This window comes from Rhinatrema bivittatum, chromosome 2 (genome assembly GCF_901001135.1).
Source record: "Rhinatrema bivittatum chromosome 2, aRhiBiv1.1, whole genome shotgun sequence".
Classification (NCBI taxonomy): domain Eukaryota; kingdom Metazoa; phylum Chordata; class Amphibia; order Gymnophiona; family Rhinatrematidae; genus Rhinatrema; species Rhinatrema bivittatum.
In genome coordinates, this window is record NC_042616.1 from 696,593,191 (window position 1) to 696,607,908 (window position 14,718).

Genomic DNA, 14,718 nt, shown 5'->3' on the forward strand with positions numbered 1-14,718 from the left:
CTCTACCTGGACTCCCTTCGACACCGCAGCTGGCAAAATTGTTTATCCATCATGTGTTCCAGCTCCACAGCCTTCCCAAACATATCCTCTTGGACCATCCAATTTACTGCTTGGTTTTGGAGATCTCTCTGCAAGAAGTTTAACATCTCCTTGGATTTCACTTCGGCTTATCACTTCCAGGCCAATGGACAAATATAGAGAACCAATAGGATTCTGAAACAATTTCTGCGGGCCTATGTCAATCTATGGCAGAATGATTGGACTGACCTCCTTCCCTGGGCAGAGTTCGTCCTAAATTCACATCAGCCCGCATCCACCAGCTCATCTCCATTCCAAGTGATCTCTGGGTGTCAGTCTCTGCCACCGCTTCCGCTCCCACTATCCGTTCCTTCACCAGCGGCCCAGTCAACCACCCAGGAATTGCATCAACTGTGGAAAACCACGAAGCAGCTTGACAAAGGTCAAGGCGGACATGACATACCAGGTTCAAGACGTCATTGATGTGAGGAAAGATGGAAAAAAGTGGGAGAACCTCCTGTCTTGGGAGGGTTTGGGGCCAGAAGAGAACAGTTGGGAGCCTGCCACCAATATCTTTGATAAGGATCTCATCAAGCAGTTCCATGCCACACATCCTCGAAAACCCAAACCCCCGGGGGGGCCCTAGGAAGGGGGGCACTGTTATGACCATCAGCCACAAGCAGCCACCGCCAACCCAACTCACATCATGTGCTGCCTTGCTCTCCTCTCCGGGCAAACTCATGGCTGTGGCTAGCTACTGCTTCCCCATGCCATCTGCCTCCCAAGACTTCTCATGACGGCGGGGACGCCACTGACCTCCATGCCTCCTTCGGGCCTTCCTAGGCACATGCGCCACCGAGTCTGTCTTTAAAGATGCTATGGCAAGAAGCTCTGGGGCGTCCCCGATTGATGACATCACAAGCTGGGATTTATAAGTACCTCCCTTGGCCCACGCTAAGCCACTTGGCAAGGAGTTCCATCACCTACTGGTACTTGTTCCTGTCTTCTCGGACATTGGTGCCTCACTTGGATCTCCCTGCAGTTTTGGACTCTGGCTCAGGTACCTGCTGCTTGGCAGCCTGCGTGTGCTTCCTTGGGAGACTTGTCTCCAGACTTCCCCGCTCCTTGGGATGGTCCCTGTGCCTCTCCAGAGGTCCTGCCTGCTGGCCTTCCTGCTCCTCGGGATTGCCTTGAGAACTGCCTTGCTGAGAATCCTACTTTACGCTCCCCACTCCTCGGGGTAGTATCTGCCTTACCACCTGAGACTTGACTCTGCTCTTCCCCGCTGCTTGGGGTAGTGCCTACGTCTCTGCATCAGCGACTTGCACCACACTTGCACCGCACTTCCCCATTCCTCGGAGCAGTGCCTATGTCTCTACATCAGCGACTTGCTCCATACTTCCCCGCTCCTCGGGGCAGTGCCTACATCTCTACACGAGTGATTTGCTTCCATTTCACGCTCCTCGGGGCAGCCTACGTCATCATACCAGAGACTCTGTTACTACGCTGTGCCGCCCCTTGGGACAGTCTTGGCTCTCGCCTACAGTAGACCCTGTCCTTGTGCTCCCCGCTACTTGGGGTCTGCCTCATGGCACAACTCTGGTCTAGTCTGCGATCACGTAGTATTGACGCAGAACATCCCCTCTACTGAACTACTGCCGTGTTCCCTGCTGCAGCTTACTTTGCCTCCCGACGGTATAGACCTGTGGGTCTCCTCCCCTCAGGCTGTAATAACCTTCACGTTGGGCCAAGGGTCCACGAAACCCACAAATCCTAACAATGTTTCTCCTGAGCACACTGCTCAGAACCAGCCACTTGCCAAGAAAACAACTTTATTCCCTGCATCAGTATCTAAGTCATACTCATAGCTTTCAGTTCCTGTCCTGAAACCCCTTAGAGAGATACACTGGTAATCCCCTGAAGTTTAGCCCAATTTCTCAGGGCTCTATAGAACCTACTTCCCCAAAGTACTATTGCAGATTCAAATAATCTCTAAGCAATGGCTTGTATCAGGATACATTGGTACTTCCCCACAGAGGTCAGCCCAGTTCCCCAGGACTGTGTGGAACCCACTCCCCAACTATGCCTTTGCAGATTGCGGGCTTCTCTGCTTCTGGGTCTGGGTCAGTCCTCTCCCCTCTTGTCTCTTTCTGCGTGTGTGTGTCTCTCTCTCTTTCTATCTGTCTGTTAAGAGACACACTGATATTCTGCAGTAATTATGTAATTAGCCTCAGCTGTGTCTCCCAATTTATTTATTTGTTTACAAATATTTAATCAGTTGTTTACTCTTTCCAAAAGTACAAAGACCAGGGGACCCACAATGAAGTTACTGGGTAATTTAAAACTAATACGAGAAAACATTTTTTTACTCAATGGATTCTTAAGCTCTGGAATTTGTTGTCAGAGGATGTGGTGAAAGCTATTTGTATAACTGCATTAAAAAAAAGGTTTGGACAAGATCCTGGAGGAAAAGTCAATTAACCATTATTAAGGGAGTGTTGCAGAAATCCACTTCTTATTCTTTGGGATAAGCAGCTTGGAAACTATCCCCTGGAATCCTGCCAGGTAGTTGTGACCTGGCTTGGCCACTGTTGGATAAAGGATACTGGGCTTGATGTACCTTTGGTCTGACCCAGTATGGCAAGTCTTATGCTCTCATTGTTACGAGCGTGACCTCCGGCAGCTGTAGGGACCGAGGGCATGAGGCCTTTGGATCCTGTTACGACCCGAGGGCACAGTGGCCTTCAGGTCTTGTTACAAGTACGACCACCGGTAGCTGTTACACTCCGAGGCACGGAGGCGCGGTCATCTCTAAAGCAGGTGATGTGAGCTCCTGTGCCATGGCATGACCCAGGGAGGAGCCCCAAGCCACACCGTGGGAGGTGACATGGTGCGAGCATGGGTAACGAAAGCAGGACAAGCTGAAGCAAGGACTAGGGTACAAGGTCTGACGCTCTACCGGATCTGCACGCCCCAGGATGACCAACAATGCAATGTTGATCGATGAACAGTCCTCCGACTGTTCCAAGCCCTTTCAGACCTGCCGCTGGGTACGGCAAGAGGTGGCAGGCCGGACAGAGGATGAGGGCAGACGGAGTCCTTAGAACACAGAAGACTTTGGACGAAGACTGAAGCGAGGACGTTGAAGATGAGGACTGAAGCGAGGACCCTGTAAACGAGGACTGAAGCGAGGACACTGTAGACGAAGGCTGAAGCAAGAACACTGTAGACGAAGGCTGAAACAGGATCAAGAACTGGTGCGAGACTGCGATGCAGCGCGCCCTACACAGTCCACCCGCGGGACTGGTCGCGGACCACGCTGGGCTCAAGGCAGTACTCCAGGAGGAATAGTGGAAGCTGATACCGGAACATGACGAAGCCACTGAAGAGGCCTGCACTGGGGCGTGCCCTACACAGCCCCCCTCAGGACTGGTCGCGGACCACGCCGAACTCAGGGCAAGTTCAGAGACTAACGCAGGTTGCAGTAGGTTCTGAAGACTGGGACAACTCTGAAGCAGGATTCAATTCTCAAGGATTAAAAACAATGGACTGAAGCAGGAAGTCTTCCAGAGGGTTGCGCTGTGGAGATGAGGATGGCTTTGTACCGTGAGGGGCCCTACACAGCCCACCCGTGGGACTGGTCACGGACCACGACAGCGGTACGCCAGGAAGGTGGACACTAGGGAACCAAGGCATGGAGGCAGAGACGAAGGCAAGGACATCAGGAACATCGAGACAACAGAAGACCAGAACATCAGGCACCGGGGACACAAAGACATCTGGACGAAGAACATCTGGAACATGGAGACGACTGAAGACCTGGACGAAAGACATCCGGAACATGGAGACGACTGAAGACATGAACGAAAGACATCCAGAGCATAGAGACGAAGCCGTCAAAGCAGAAGAAGACCACGGAGGACCTGGACCGGTCAGAAGACACAGACGACTGTGGAACCCGATCCGAAGGCCAGGAACAACTGAAGAAGAAGCCTTCTTATAGGGCTGAAGCAGGAAGTTGTCATCAGGTGGAGCCCGAGTCATATCCGGCCGCGGGCCCTTTAAATGAAGAGAAGAGGCGCTTGCTGGCCCCTAAGAACAGGGCCTGGAGGAAGCAGAACCGTGTACAGTGGCCACCGGCCGCACAGAGGGCAAAAGTAGCAGGCAGGCTTCGGGGCAGCCTCCAGGCTGCCGGACGAGGACCCCATCAGTGACATCGCGGCTCGTGGCCATGGAGGCAGGCCGGCAGGCCCCAGAAGTGGCCTCCAGGCCGCGGACATCAGCGGAACGGCAGTGGCTCACCCCGGCTGCACGGAAGGGAACTTGGCGGCAGCACCAGCCACAAGGAATAGCTCCCGATGACGTCAGCCCCGCCACAGAGGGAGGGCAGACAGTCAGCGGTCCCCCAACCGCATGGGTGAAGGCTAGCACACAACTCGGGCTGCGGAGGAGTGGCAGGCCCGGTGGCTCCCTGCCGCAGGAAGGCAGCACGGCATCTGAGGTGAGAGGCCTGCTCGCGGAGGGTAGCTCCGCAGGCAGGAATCGTGTAACACTCATGCTCTTATGTACACATACTAAAAAAAAACAAACCAAAAACAGCAGTGCTAAACTGATTACAATAGGTAAGTAAAATTATAGAACACAAACAATAAATTCACACAAAGAATCCAGAAATCACTCGCCAGACATTCTCTCTTACCCCAACCCTGCAAACAACCAAAGGCCTCCTGGAATAATAAAGCTTTAAGCTGTTTCCAGAAAATCATAAAGTCATCTAATAGACAAATGGAATCCAGAAGAGCATTCCAGAGAGTAGCACCCATAATAGAGACAGTGTGAAATCTTGTCACGCCTAAATGGACCTCTTTCACAGAAGGAACTACCAGCAATATACCAGCTCTCTTCTGAGCGTATGCTGCAAGGGAAGATAGAAGCTAACAGGTTAGTGAAATAAGAAGGGCCACACCTATCTGTGGTTGCTGCTTTCATCCTAACTGGCTCTCTGACAAGGATCTCTAAAGTACATTACAAAACATCCCTGTGCTTCCAGTTCCTTCTGGCTGGACACCCGATGTGTTCAAATCTGTCTCATGCATATTCATTGTGGCACTCCTGAAAACCTGACTAGATAGGTGTGCCTCCAGGAGAGGGTTGGGCAACACTTATAGAAGGAAATTTTCAAAGGCATTTCCTTCGGTAAAACAGTGTTTTATGTGCCAAATAGGATCTTTGAACTCCACCTGCCCTATCTGCACATAAAAGTGCACACATGGTGCCAGTACATGCGTATTTTCTATATACAGACAGAGGATGTGCTACCGGGGGGGCAGAATCAGGGAAGGGTTAGCACGTGTACACGTACTAATGCAGTTGCGTGCATGCATAAACATAATCTCACTGGAAAAAAGTACACGTAAAAATAACAGGTGCAGATTTGCATGTGCACTTTTTCCAACCCAGTTTTCAAAGGGAACATTTTCCTTTTGAAAATTGACATAAAGTCTGTGCGTGAAAATTATCCACATACTTTCTAGCTCTGTGCACAGTTTGCAAGTTACCTTCACAGAGGACCATTTTCATTAACATTTCTGCAGGTAAAACAGAGCTTTACCCGCACTGATTTTTGTTTGGGAAAATTTGCGCACAAAAAGCAGTACAGATGTAAGTGAATACTTTTTCCTTAGGCAATGTTCACAGTGAAACTAAATGCATAATTTCACATAGAGAATTAGTGCAAAGTACCTGGGAATTTTGCAGATGTGCAGGAAATTTGAAAGTTGCATCCACAATTGTCTAAGGGTTCGCCACTGATTGCTGTTTCACACTAAAAAGGAATATGGAGTAATAGTTCGAAACAGTATTATTTTATTTTTGGAAAAAAAGATTTTTTCCCTCTGAAATAGCTTGGAAACCAAAACTGTACCACAATTTTAATAACCTTCTTCCCCACTACAACATGCTTCTGAGATAGCTGCCACAGAATGACTTATTTTTCATCTTTGCATCCATCTCTTCTAGATTGCTGACTTTGGACTATCAAAATGGCGCATGTTATCATTGTCAAAATCATTTGGTGAGAAACCTGTTCCAGGAGGAGGAACTATTATCTACATGCCTCCAGAGCACTATGAGCCCAATAAGAATGCACGTGCAAGTGTAAAGCATGATATATACAGGTAAGATGTATCACATCTACCTTTCTTGACTCAGACCAAGTGAACTGCAATCTTCTGAGGAAAGAGTGTTTCGGGGGTTTTTTCTATCAAAGGACTTAGACCTGATTTATTAAGAAGGAGTTATTGAAAGACCTGCTGAATGGGTAAGATACCCAGTTAATCTTAGCCAGTTACCTTAAGGTGAATATTGAGTGGGACTTCAATGGCTAGGTTATCAGCTGAATATTCACCTAATCTAGTCAGTCAAAAATTGACTGATTAAATTTAGTATGGTTGGCTTCCCCTGGACAAATTTAGCATGTTAGCACTGAAAATCAGTATGAAGCATATATGAAGCATAACGATATGGCTTTCCATTAAAAAGTAAAACATTTTTTTGAAACTTTGAAGAATTTTTATACAATGTGATCCTTTATGAGTCTTCTCTATTACCTACATTTAACTGTGTTGGTCTGGTTGTTCCACTGCTATTACTTACCTTGATGTATATGGGAACTATACCTAAAAAAATTCAAAATATAATTTCCACACAAAATTCATAGGTTCATAAATTTTCAAATAAAATGTTTTTCAAGATGTTTTTTGGCAGATAAAATGAAAAGTGCATGTTCATACATAAGTCAGTGCTTCCAAGTTCTTTAATGAAGCATTGGTTTATATTATTTAATCATTATGCACTCAACAAAAACTTAAATAGTCCTTTCCCAAAGTGAATTTCCACAAGATCACATAAGATCCCCAAATAAATATGTGTTCAGAAGATGTTTGTTTCAAAAACTTACTATGAAATCTCAAATCATACTGAAGATATCATTCCATTTACAAGTGCAAGCGACCCTATCTTCAAGTTCTTACAAAACGTTGATCATGAGGTATCTAAGAAAAGCCCAGGAAAATGATATACAGTGGCTTGCAAAAGTATTCATCCCACTAAAAGATCAGCAGATTTATGTGGCTTACAAATGACACGTACACAAATTGTTCCAGGCAATGGGCCGGATTTTAATAGCTACGCACAGCGTAGATTTGTGCATGCAACCCAGCGCGCACAAATCTACGCCCGATTTTATAACATGTGCGTGCAGCCATGCACATATGTTATAAAATCCGGGGTCAGCGCATGCAAGGGGGTGCACACTTGTGCACCTTGCGTGCGCCGAGCCCCGATGGCTTTCCCTGTTCCCTGTTCCCTCCGAGGCCGCTCCGAAATAGGAGCGGCCTCGGAGGGAACTTTCCTTCCACCCCCCCTACCTTCCCCTCCCTTCCCCTACCTAACCTGCCCCCCAGCCCTACCTAAAACCCCCCCTAACCTTTGTTGTTCAAGTTGCGCTGTGCAGGAGGCCTCAGTCCCTCCCACACCCTGCCCACAGACTGCCCCGCCCACTCTCCGCCCCTTTTTTCAAGCCCCGGGACATATGCGCGTCCCGGGGCTTGCGCACGTCACTGAGTCTATGCAAAATAGGCTCTGCGCGTGCAGGAGCAGGTACTCGCGGTTACGCACATAATATACATGTGTAACCCTTTTAAAATCCGCTTCAATATGTTTATTGAAAACCAGTTTGCTTTTAAAGTAAATTTTCAGTCACAATTCATTATTTCTTGGCATTTATTTGTAAAATAAAATAAAAAATTGAAAAATGCTGCTTGCATAAGTATTCAGCCCCTGTACTGTGGAAACTCCAAGTTTACACAGATGAAAGATATTGCCCTAAATAAATTAACCTGCAGCTGCATACGTAGGAGGTGGGAAAGGGAAGAGTGTTGAGGTCAGGCTTCTGAGGGAGGAAAAGCGGGGTGGAGAAAGAAAGAAAGTGCTAGGGTCAGGCTGGAGAAGGGAAGGAAAGAGTACTAGAGTTGGGATGAGGTGGGAGGAAGAGTGCTGGGCTCAGGTTGGGAGATAGAGGAGGGAGTACTGTTTTCATGCTGGAGAGGGGTGGATGAGTGCAGGAATTTGTTTAGAAGGGAGGGGCAGCAAGGGAACAGAGAGTGCTGGGATCTGGCTGGATAGGGAAGAGAGAACATAAGGACATAAGAACATAAGAAGTTGTTATACTGGGTCAGACCAAGTCCAGCATCCTGTTTCCAACTGTGGCCAATCCAGGTTACAGGAACCTGTAAGTACCTGAAACATTAAGTAGATTCTACGCTACTAATATCAGTAATGGCAGTGGCTATTCCCTAAGGGGTAGATTTTAAAAGGCCCACGTGCGCGTCCGTGTGTGCGAGGTTCCCGGCGCACGCACATGGATGCGGCTATTTTATAACATGCGCACATCCTCCCTGATCCCTAAATCTACCCTAGCTATACCCAGTTTTTTTGTTTTTATACTTACTGCTCCTCAGGAGCAGAAATAAACTCCATGTGCTGGCTGGCTGCCCCCACCCAGATCACACCCCCGGCCTGCTCTGTCTAGTTAACCCGGCACTTCTGCGAGTATCGGGGGTTACACACATGGCTGGGCAATTTAGAAAATGCGCGTGATGCGTGCAGGCCCGGCTACACACTTAACCCCCAAATTTTAAGCGCGCAGGGTTTTATAATTCAGGCATTAGTCATCTTGATAAATAGCAGTTAATGGACTTCTCCTCTAAGAACTTATCCCAAACCTTTTTTAAACCTAACTACACTAACTGCACTAACCACATCACCTGGCAACAAATTCCACAACTTAACTGTGCATTGAAAGAAAAAGAATTTTCTCAGATTTGTTTTAAATGTACTACTTGCTAACTTCAGGGAGTGCCCCCTAGACCTTATCCAAAAGAGTAAATAACCGATTCGCATTTACCTGTTCTAGACCTCTCATGATTTTATAGATCTCTATCATATCCCCCCTCAGCCATCTCTTCTCTAAGCTGATCAGCCCTATCCTCTTTAGCCTTTCTTTAGAGGGGAGCCATTCCATCCCCTTTATCATTTTTGTCACCCTTCTCTGTACATTCTGCAGTTAACTATATCTTTTTTGAGATGCAGCGACCAGAATTGTACACAGTATTCAAGGTACGGTCTCAGCATGGAGCGATACAGAGACATTATGACATTTTCCATTTTATTCACCATTCCCTCCCTAATAATTCCTAACATTTTGTTTGCTTTTTTGACTGCTGCAGCACACTGCAGCAGTCAATTTATTATCTACTATGACGACTAGATCGTTTTTCCTGGGTGGTAGCTCCTAATATGGAACCTAACATTGTGCAACTACAGCATGGGTAATTTTTCCCTATATACACCACCTTGCACTTGTACACATTAAATTTCATCTGCCATTTGAATGCCCAATCTTCCAGTCTTGCAAGTTCCTCCTGTAATGTATCACAATCCGCTTGTGATTTAACTACTCTGAATACTTTTGTATCATCCGCTAATTTGATAACCTCACTCGTTGTATTCCTTTCCAGATCATTTATATATATATATATATATATTGAAAAGCACTGGTCCAAGTACAGATCTCTGAGGCACTCCACTGTTTACCCTTTTCCACTGAGAAAATTGACCATTTAATCCTATTCTCTGTTTCCTGTCTTTTAACCAGTTTGTAATCCACGAAAGGACATTGCCTCCTATCTCATGACTTTTTAGTTTTCTTAGAAGCTTCTCATGAGGGTCTTTGTCAAACGCCTTATGAAAATCCAAATACACTACATCTACCGGTTTACCTTTATCCACATGTTTATTAACCCCTTCAAAAAAATGAAGCAGATTTGTTAGGCAAAACTTCCCTTGGGTAAATCAATGTTGACTGTGTTCCATTAAACCTTTCTATATGCTCTATGATTTTGATCTATTTTTCCCGGCACTGAAGTCAGGCTCACTGGTCTATAGTTACCCGGATTGCCCCTGGAGCCTTTTTTTAATATTGGGGTTACACTGGCCACCCTCCAGTCTTCAGGTACAATGGATGATTTTAATGATAGGTTACAAATTTTAACTATAGATCAGTAATTTCATTTTTTTAGTTCCTTTAGTACCCTAGGATGCATACCATCTGGTCCAGGTGATTTGCTACTCTTTAGTTTGTCATCTGGCCTACTATATCTTCCAGGTTCACAATGATTTCATTTGGTTCGTCTGACTCATCACCCCTGAAAACCATCTCTGGAACTGGTATCTCCCCAACATCCTCATTAGTAAACATGGAAGCAAAGAATTCATTTAGTCTTTCTGCAATGGCCTTATCTTCCCTAAGAGCCCCTTTAACCCCTCAGTTATCCAACAGTCCAACTAACTTCCTCAAAGATTTCCTGCTTTGGATATATTTTAAAAAGCTTTTATTATGAGGTTTTGCCTCTACAGCCAACTTAATTTCAAACTCTCTTAGCCTGTCTTTACTTGACAATGTTTATGCCTTTTCCTATTTTCTTCAGATGGATCCTTCTTCCAATTTTTGATGGCTGTGTTTTTTTGACTAAAATAACCTCTTTCACCTCACCTTTTAACCATGTCGGCAATTGTTTTGCCTTCCTTCCACCTTTCTTAATGTGTGGAAAACATCTGGACTGTGCTTCTAAGATTGTATTTTTAAACAATGCCTATGCCTGTTGAACACTTTTAACCTTTGCAACTGCACCTTTCAGTTTTTTTCTATTTTCCTCATTTTATCAAAGTTTCCCTTTTGAAAATGTAGTGTTAGAGCTGTAGATTTACATATTGCCCCCCTTCCAGTCATTGGGTAGAAAGGATGAAGCAAAAGAGGGAAGAGAGCTAAAAGAGTGGAGTTTCAATGCAAATTTTTTGCAGGTTTCTACTAGCAATATATATATAATATAGATTATCCTCTTCAGACAATTATTATCACAAAAAGTTGTCTTGTTGAGGTTTGCTTAGTAGTAATAGAAGTCACATTCATATAACAGGACATTTCCAAAGCGGTTCCGTGCGCAAAAATAGCATATATGCACATACATAGGATGTATAATCTATTTTATACACAATGCAAGGTATTGAGTGAAGCACTGATGCTTCCAAACAAAACTTCACTACCAAAATTGAAAACCAACTTTAAGTGTACAACTACTCAGATATTTGGAAAATGGAGGAAAAAATCTCAGAGTCTCATGTTTGTTCTATCCAGAACATACAACATCTACGAGGTAATTGTAATCATTGGTCTTTAAGAAACCTCCAACCAGCCACTCTTTTTATTTTCAATTCTATATCGGAAAAAATTGTTTTACTTTTTAGTTTTCCTTAAAATTGATGCATTCAGAATTCCATCACAATTATGTTTGTTGCTCAAAATTAAATGACAATATTCTTAATTTTGACAGATGCAGTGACTTGTTTAACTTATCTGTACACCACATCGATGTATACTGAACAGTCCATCGGTTATATTGTTTGTGCCGACATCAGCCGATGTTTCTCCAGAAAAGGCTGTTTCAAAGCAATAACTTTTAACCCAAAGCATCCAACATCTGATTGTTTTTCGTCTGGCGGTCTCCCACTGCTAATAGCCATTTAAAGAGCTGAATGCATCAATTTTAAGGAAAATTAAAAAGTAAAACATTTTTTTTTCCGATATAGCATTGAAAATAAAAAGAATGGCTGGTTGGAGACCAATGATTATAATTACCTCGTACATATTGTATGTTCTGGATAGAACAAACATGAGGCTCTGAGGTCTTTTTCCTCCATTTTCCAAATATCTGAGTAGTTGTACACTTAAAGTTGGTTTTCAATTTTGGTAGTAATCTATTTTATACACATTGAAACTATGCATATATGTTTGTTTTTGGGCATATATTTTATTGTTGGGAAAAATGGGTAGTCTAGGGGCATTCCGGGGCGGTGTTCAGAATTACGTGCAGTAATTCCTATTTTGTAAGAGATATACATCTATATGTAGCCAACCTTTTTCATACACTTTTACATCTGTTAATTGACTCGCACAAGAGAAATCAGACTTGCCTGTGGTCTGCAGTTTTTGGTGGCAGATATTTGTAAACCGATGAGGGCTCAGGGTAAATGCTAGAGGATCTGTGTGCACTGCAGAAGGACTAGGTGACCTGGTCCAAGTATCAGCAAATTGGTGATTACAAGTATACACAAGTAAGTTTTTAAAAAATGTTATACATGCATGCATTATAAAATATTTGCCATCATGTATAATAATATAAGAAATGCCATCTTGGATCAGAGCATAGGTCCATCGAGCCCAGCATCCTATGTTTGACAGAGACCAATCTCTAAAAGTCAATTCAATTTCTTGCTGCTCACTCCTTATGTAAAGTGGTGAGTTTCCCTGAGTCACCTGATTAATTTATGGACTTTTCTTCCATGAATTTGTTCAAGCCCTTTTTAAACCCAGCTTTGCTAATTGCTTTGGCCACATCCTCCAGGTATAAATTCCTCAGCTTGATGGTGTGTAAATTGACAAAAATACTTTCTCCAATTTGTTTTAAATCTGTTATTTGTTAGCTTAGTGATGTTTCTTAGTATTTTCCATGGACAAGCAGGATTGTGGTCCTCATACATGGATGATATCATCCGATGGAGCCTGGCACAAAAATTTGCCTTCAAAGTTTCTTGTAACTTCAAGTGTGCCTCAGATTGCATGCCTGTGCATGCTAATATACCATGCATCCACACAAGGGCCCCTTCAGTCTCTATTTTTTTGCAGAACCTCCGATCACAGTTTTTGCCTCACTCTCCTGCTTAGGCCTCTGCTGTGGAGTTTTAAAGCAGGATCATTCACTGTGGGGCCTCGCAGTATTGTACTATTTTTCTAACCTTGTAATTTCCTCAGCTAGGATTTTCATGTGTTTTTAAGGTTCCGTCTCATCTCGGCTTTGGTGCCCAGCAGACATCATTTGCCGTCACCATCAAGTTTGATTTTGCATCCCTTATTTTTCAGTCAAGCAGCATGTCCCCGGTGCACCAGGGTCATATCTATCACTGGTCCTATGCCTGGAGGTGTCCTGGTGTGTCATGATTACACAACCATGACCCCCAAAAGGTCACTGCTCCCAAATGGACCTAATAAAGAAGCATTTTAGGCACCATAAGTTTGATCCACTGCCATCGGCATCAGAGGCATAGACATCAATGGACCTCAGGGCTGCACCAGTGGAAGAAACATCAGCATTGGAGAAGCTATCCATTCCCTGGTACCAAGGGCCACTAGGGAACCCAAGGGCAGAACATCATCTGATTCTTCCCAATTGAAGACAGCTAGGGTTGCCACCTCTTCAACACTGACACTGCAGAATTCTATTACCGGGTCTCAAAGAGAGCTGAAGAAGTATCTGCATTGGTCTCAATCAATGTAAGATGTTGGGAGTAGGTATGGTCTGGCTGCTGAGAACCCTCCTAAGCGATCCTGTGAGGAGAGCTCATCCTCTCAAAAGTCCTGGGATTTGCAACAGCCTCCACAGGTCCTGGTTTCAGCCACTGATACACCTCTCAGTTCCAAGGAGGGCATATACACCCCTTCTACCTCCCAGTCACTGTTGGCATCAGCTGTTTTTGAGGAGGAGTTGGACAAGAAGATCCAGCAGGCCTTGGATAAGGCATGAAGGGCACTGGCCTGGTACCAACCATCTTTGAGTCATTTCTTGAGTCCCTTTGACTGCCCAGTGGCCAGGTACTGGCACCAATGTTGATGCTGGAACCAATGCCAATTCCTGGAGGGGGATCGGGTCAATGCTCACCACCCCATTGGTCATCTCCAGCCTATTGGGGAAGAAATCTTTTCCAGGGCATCAGAGTTCCTTAGGATCCAGTCCAAAATTGCCAAGCACCCCCTCTCTGAGACCTTGGCTGAGCTTTGGACATCACCGAAGTCCTCACCCAAGGAGTCAGAATATGAGAATTTGTGGAGGTACAGCTATGGATCAGATTCCTTCCCCCTGAAGAACATTTAACCAAAACTCTGTTCTATTGGGATATTTTGAGAAAGTGGCACAAAAAAGATGTCATTTCAAGTATATACATATTATATACTGATTCGTGGGGAATTTTGGAAGAGATATAACATACTTGGAAGTGATTTAACATAAGAATTAATGTCATTTTTAATGCAAATATAGAAAAAGTGCACAAAAAGAAGATATAAAATTGTGGACATGATTATAATACAGGCAGTTTCACACGATCTAAAGTCAGTGATTGTAGCCTAATATGATGGTCCTATAGTTAAGTGTAAAAGACCCTGGTATTTGACATTTTATATGTGCTTATAATACATGCATGTTTATAAAATGGGTAGAGAAAATATGAATTTTCTGCACAGCTTATCAAGTACTAGCATTTAAACTCCTCGCATCCACGTAATGCCACACAAATGCTGTACTAGGTTTGAAAGTTGGGCTCATAATGTTATGTGCTTTTATCACTTTGGTTTGTACCTTTTTTTTATTAACATCTATTCTGTTTAATAAAATCTGTTATTCATAGGAGTGATCTTTTTTTCATATATTGATTTTTGCAAGATTTTAAAAGAGTAATAGCATGAACTTCCTGAAGAACAGTAGAACACAAAAGCCATCGAGAGGGTAATTTTCAAAGAGCCTTCATAAG

General features: G+C 44.3%; 1 protein-coding gene across 2 annotated transcripts in view; it reads left to right on the forward strand.

Annotated features, from left to right (window-relative positions):
- The window catches only part of RIPK2 (receptor interacting serine/threonine kinase 2), a 155,418-nt gene that overhangs the window by 76,393 nt on the left and 64,307 nt on the right, over positions 1–14,718 (forward strand). For both annotated transcript variants that reach the window (XM_029591619.1, XM_029591620.1), the window contains one exon: positions 6,037–6,194. In XM_029591619.1, coding sequence (XP_029447479.1) covers positions 6,037–6,194 — 158 coding nt within the window. The remainder of the gene's footprint in view (positions 1–6,036; positions 6,195–14,718) is intronic.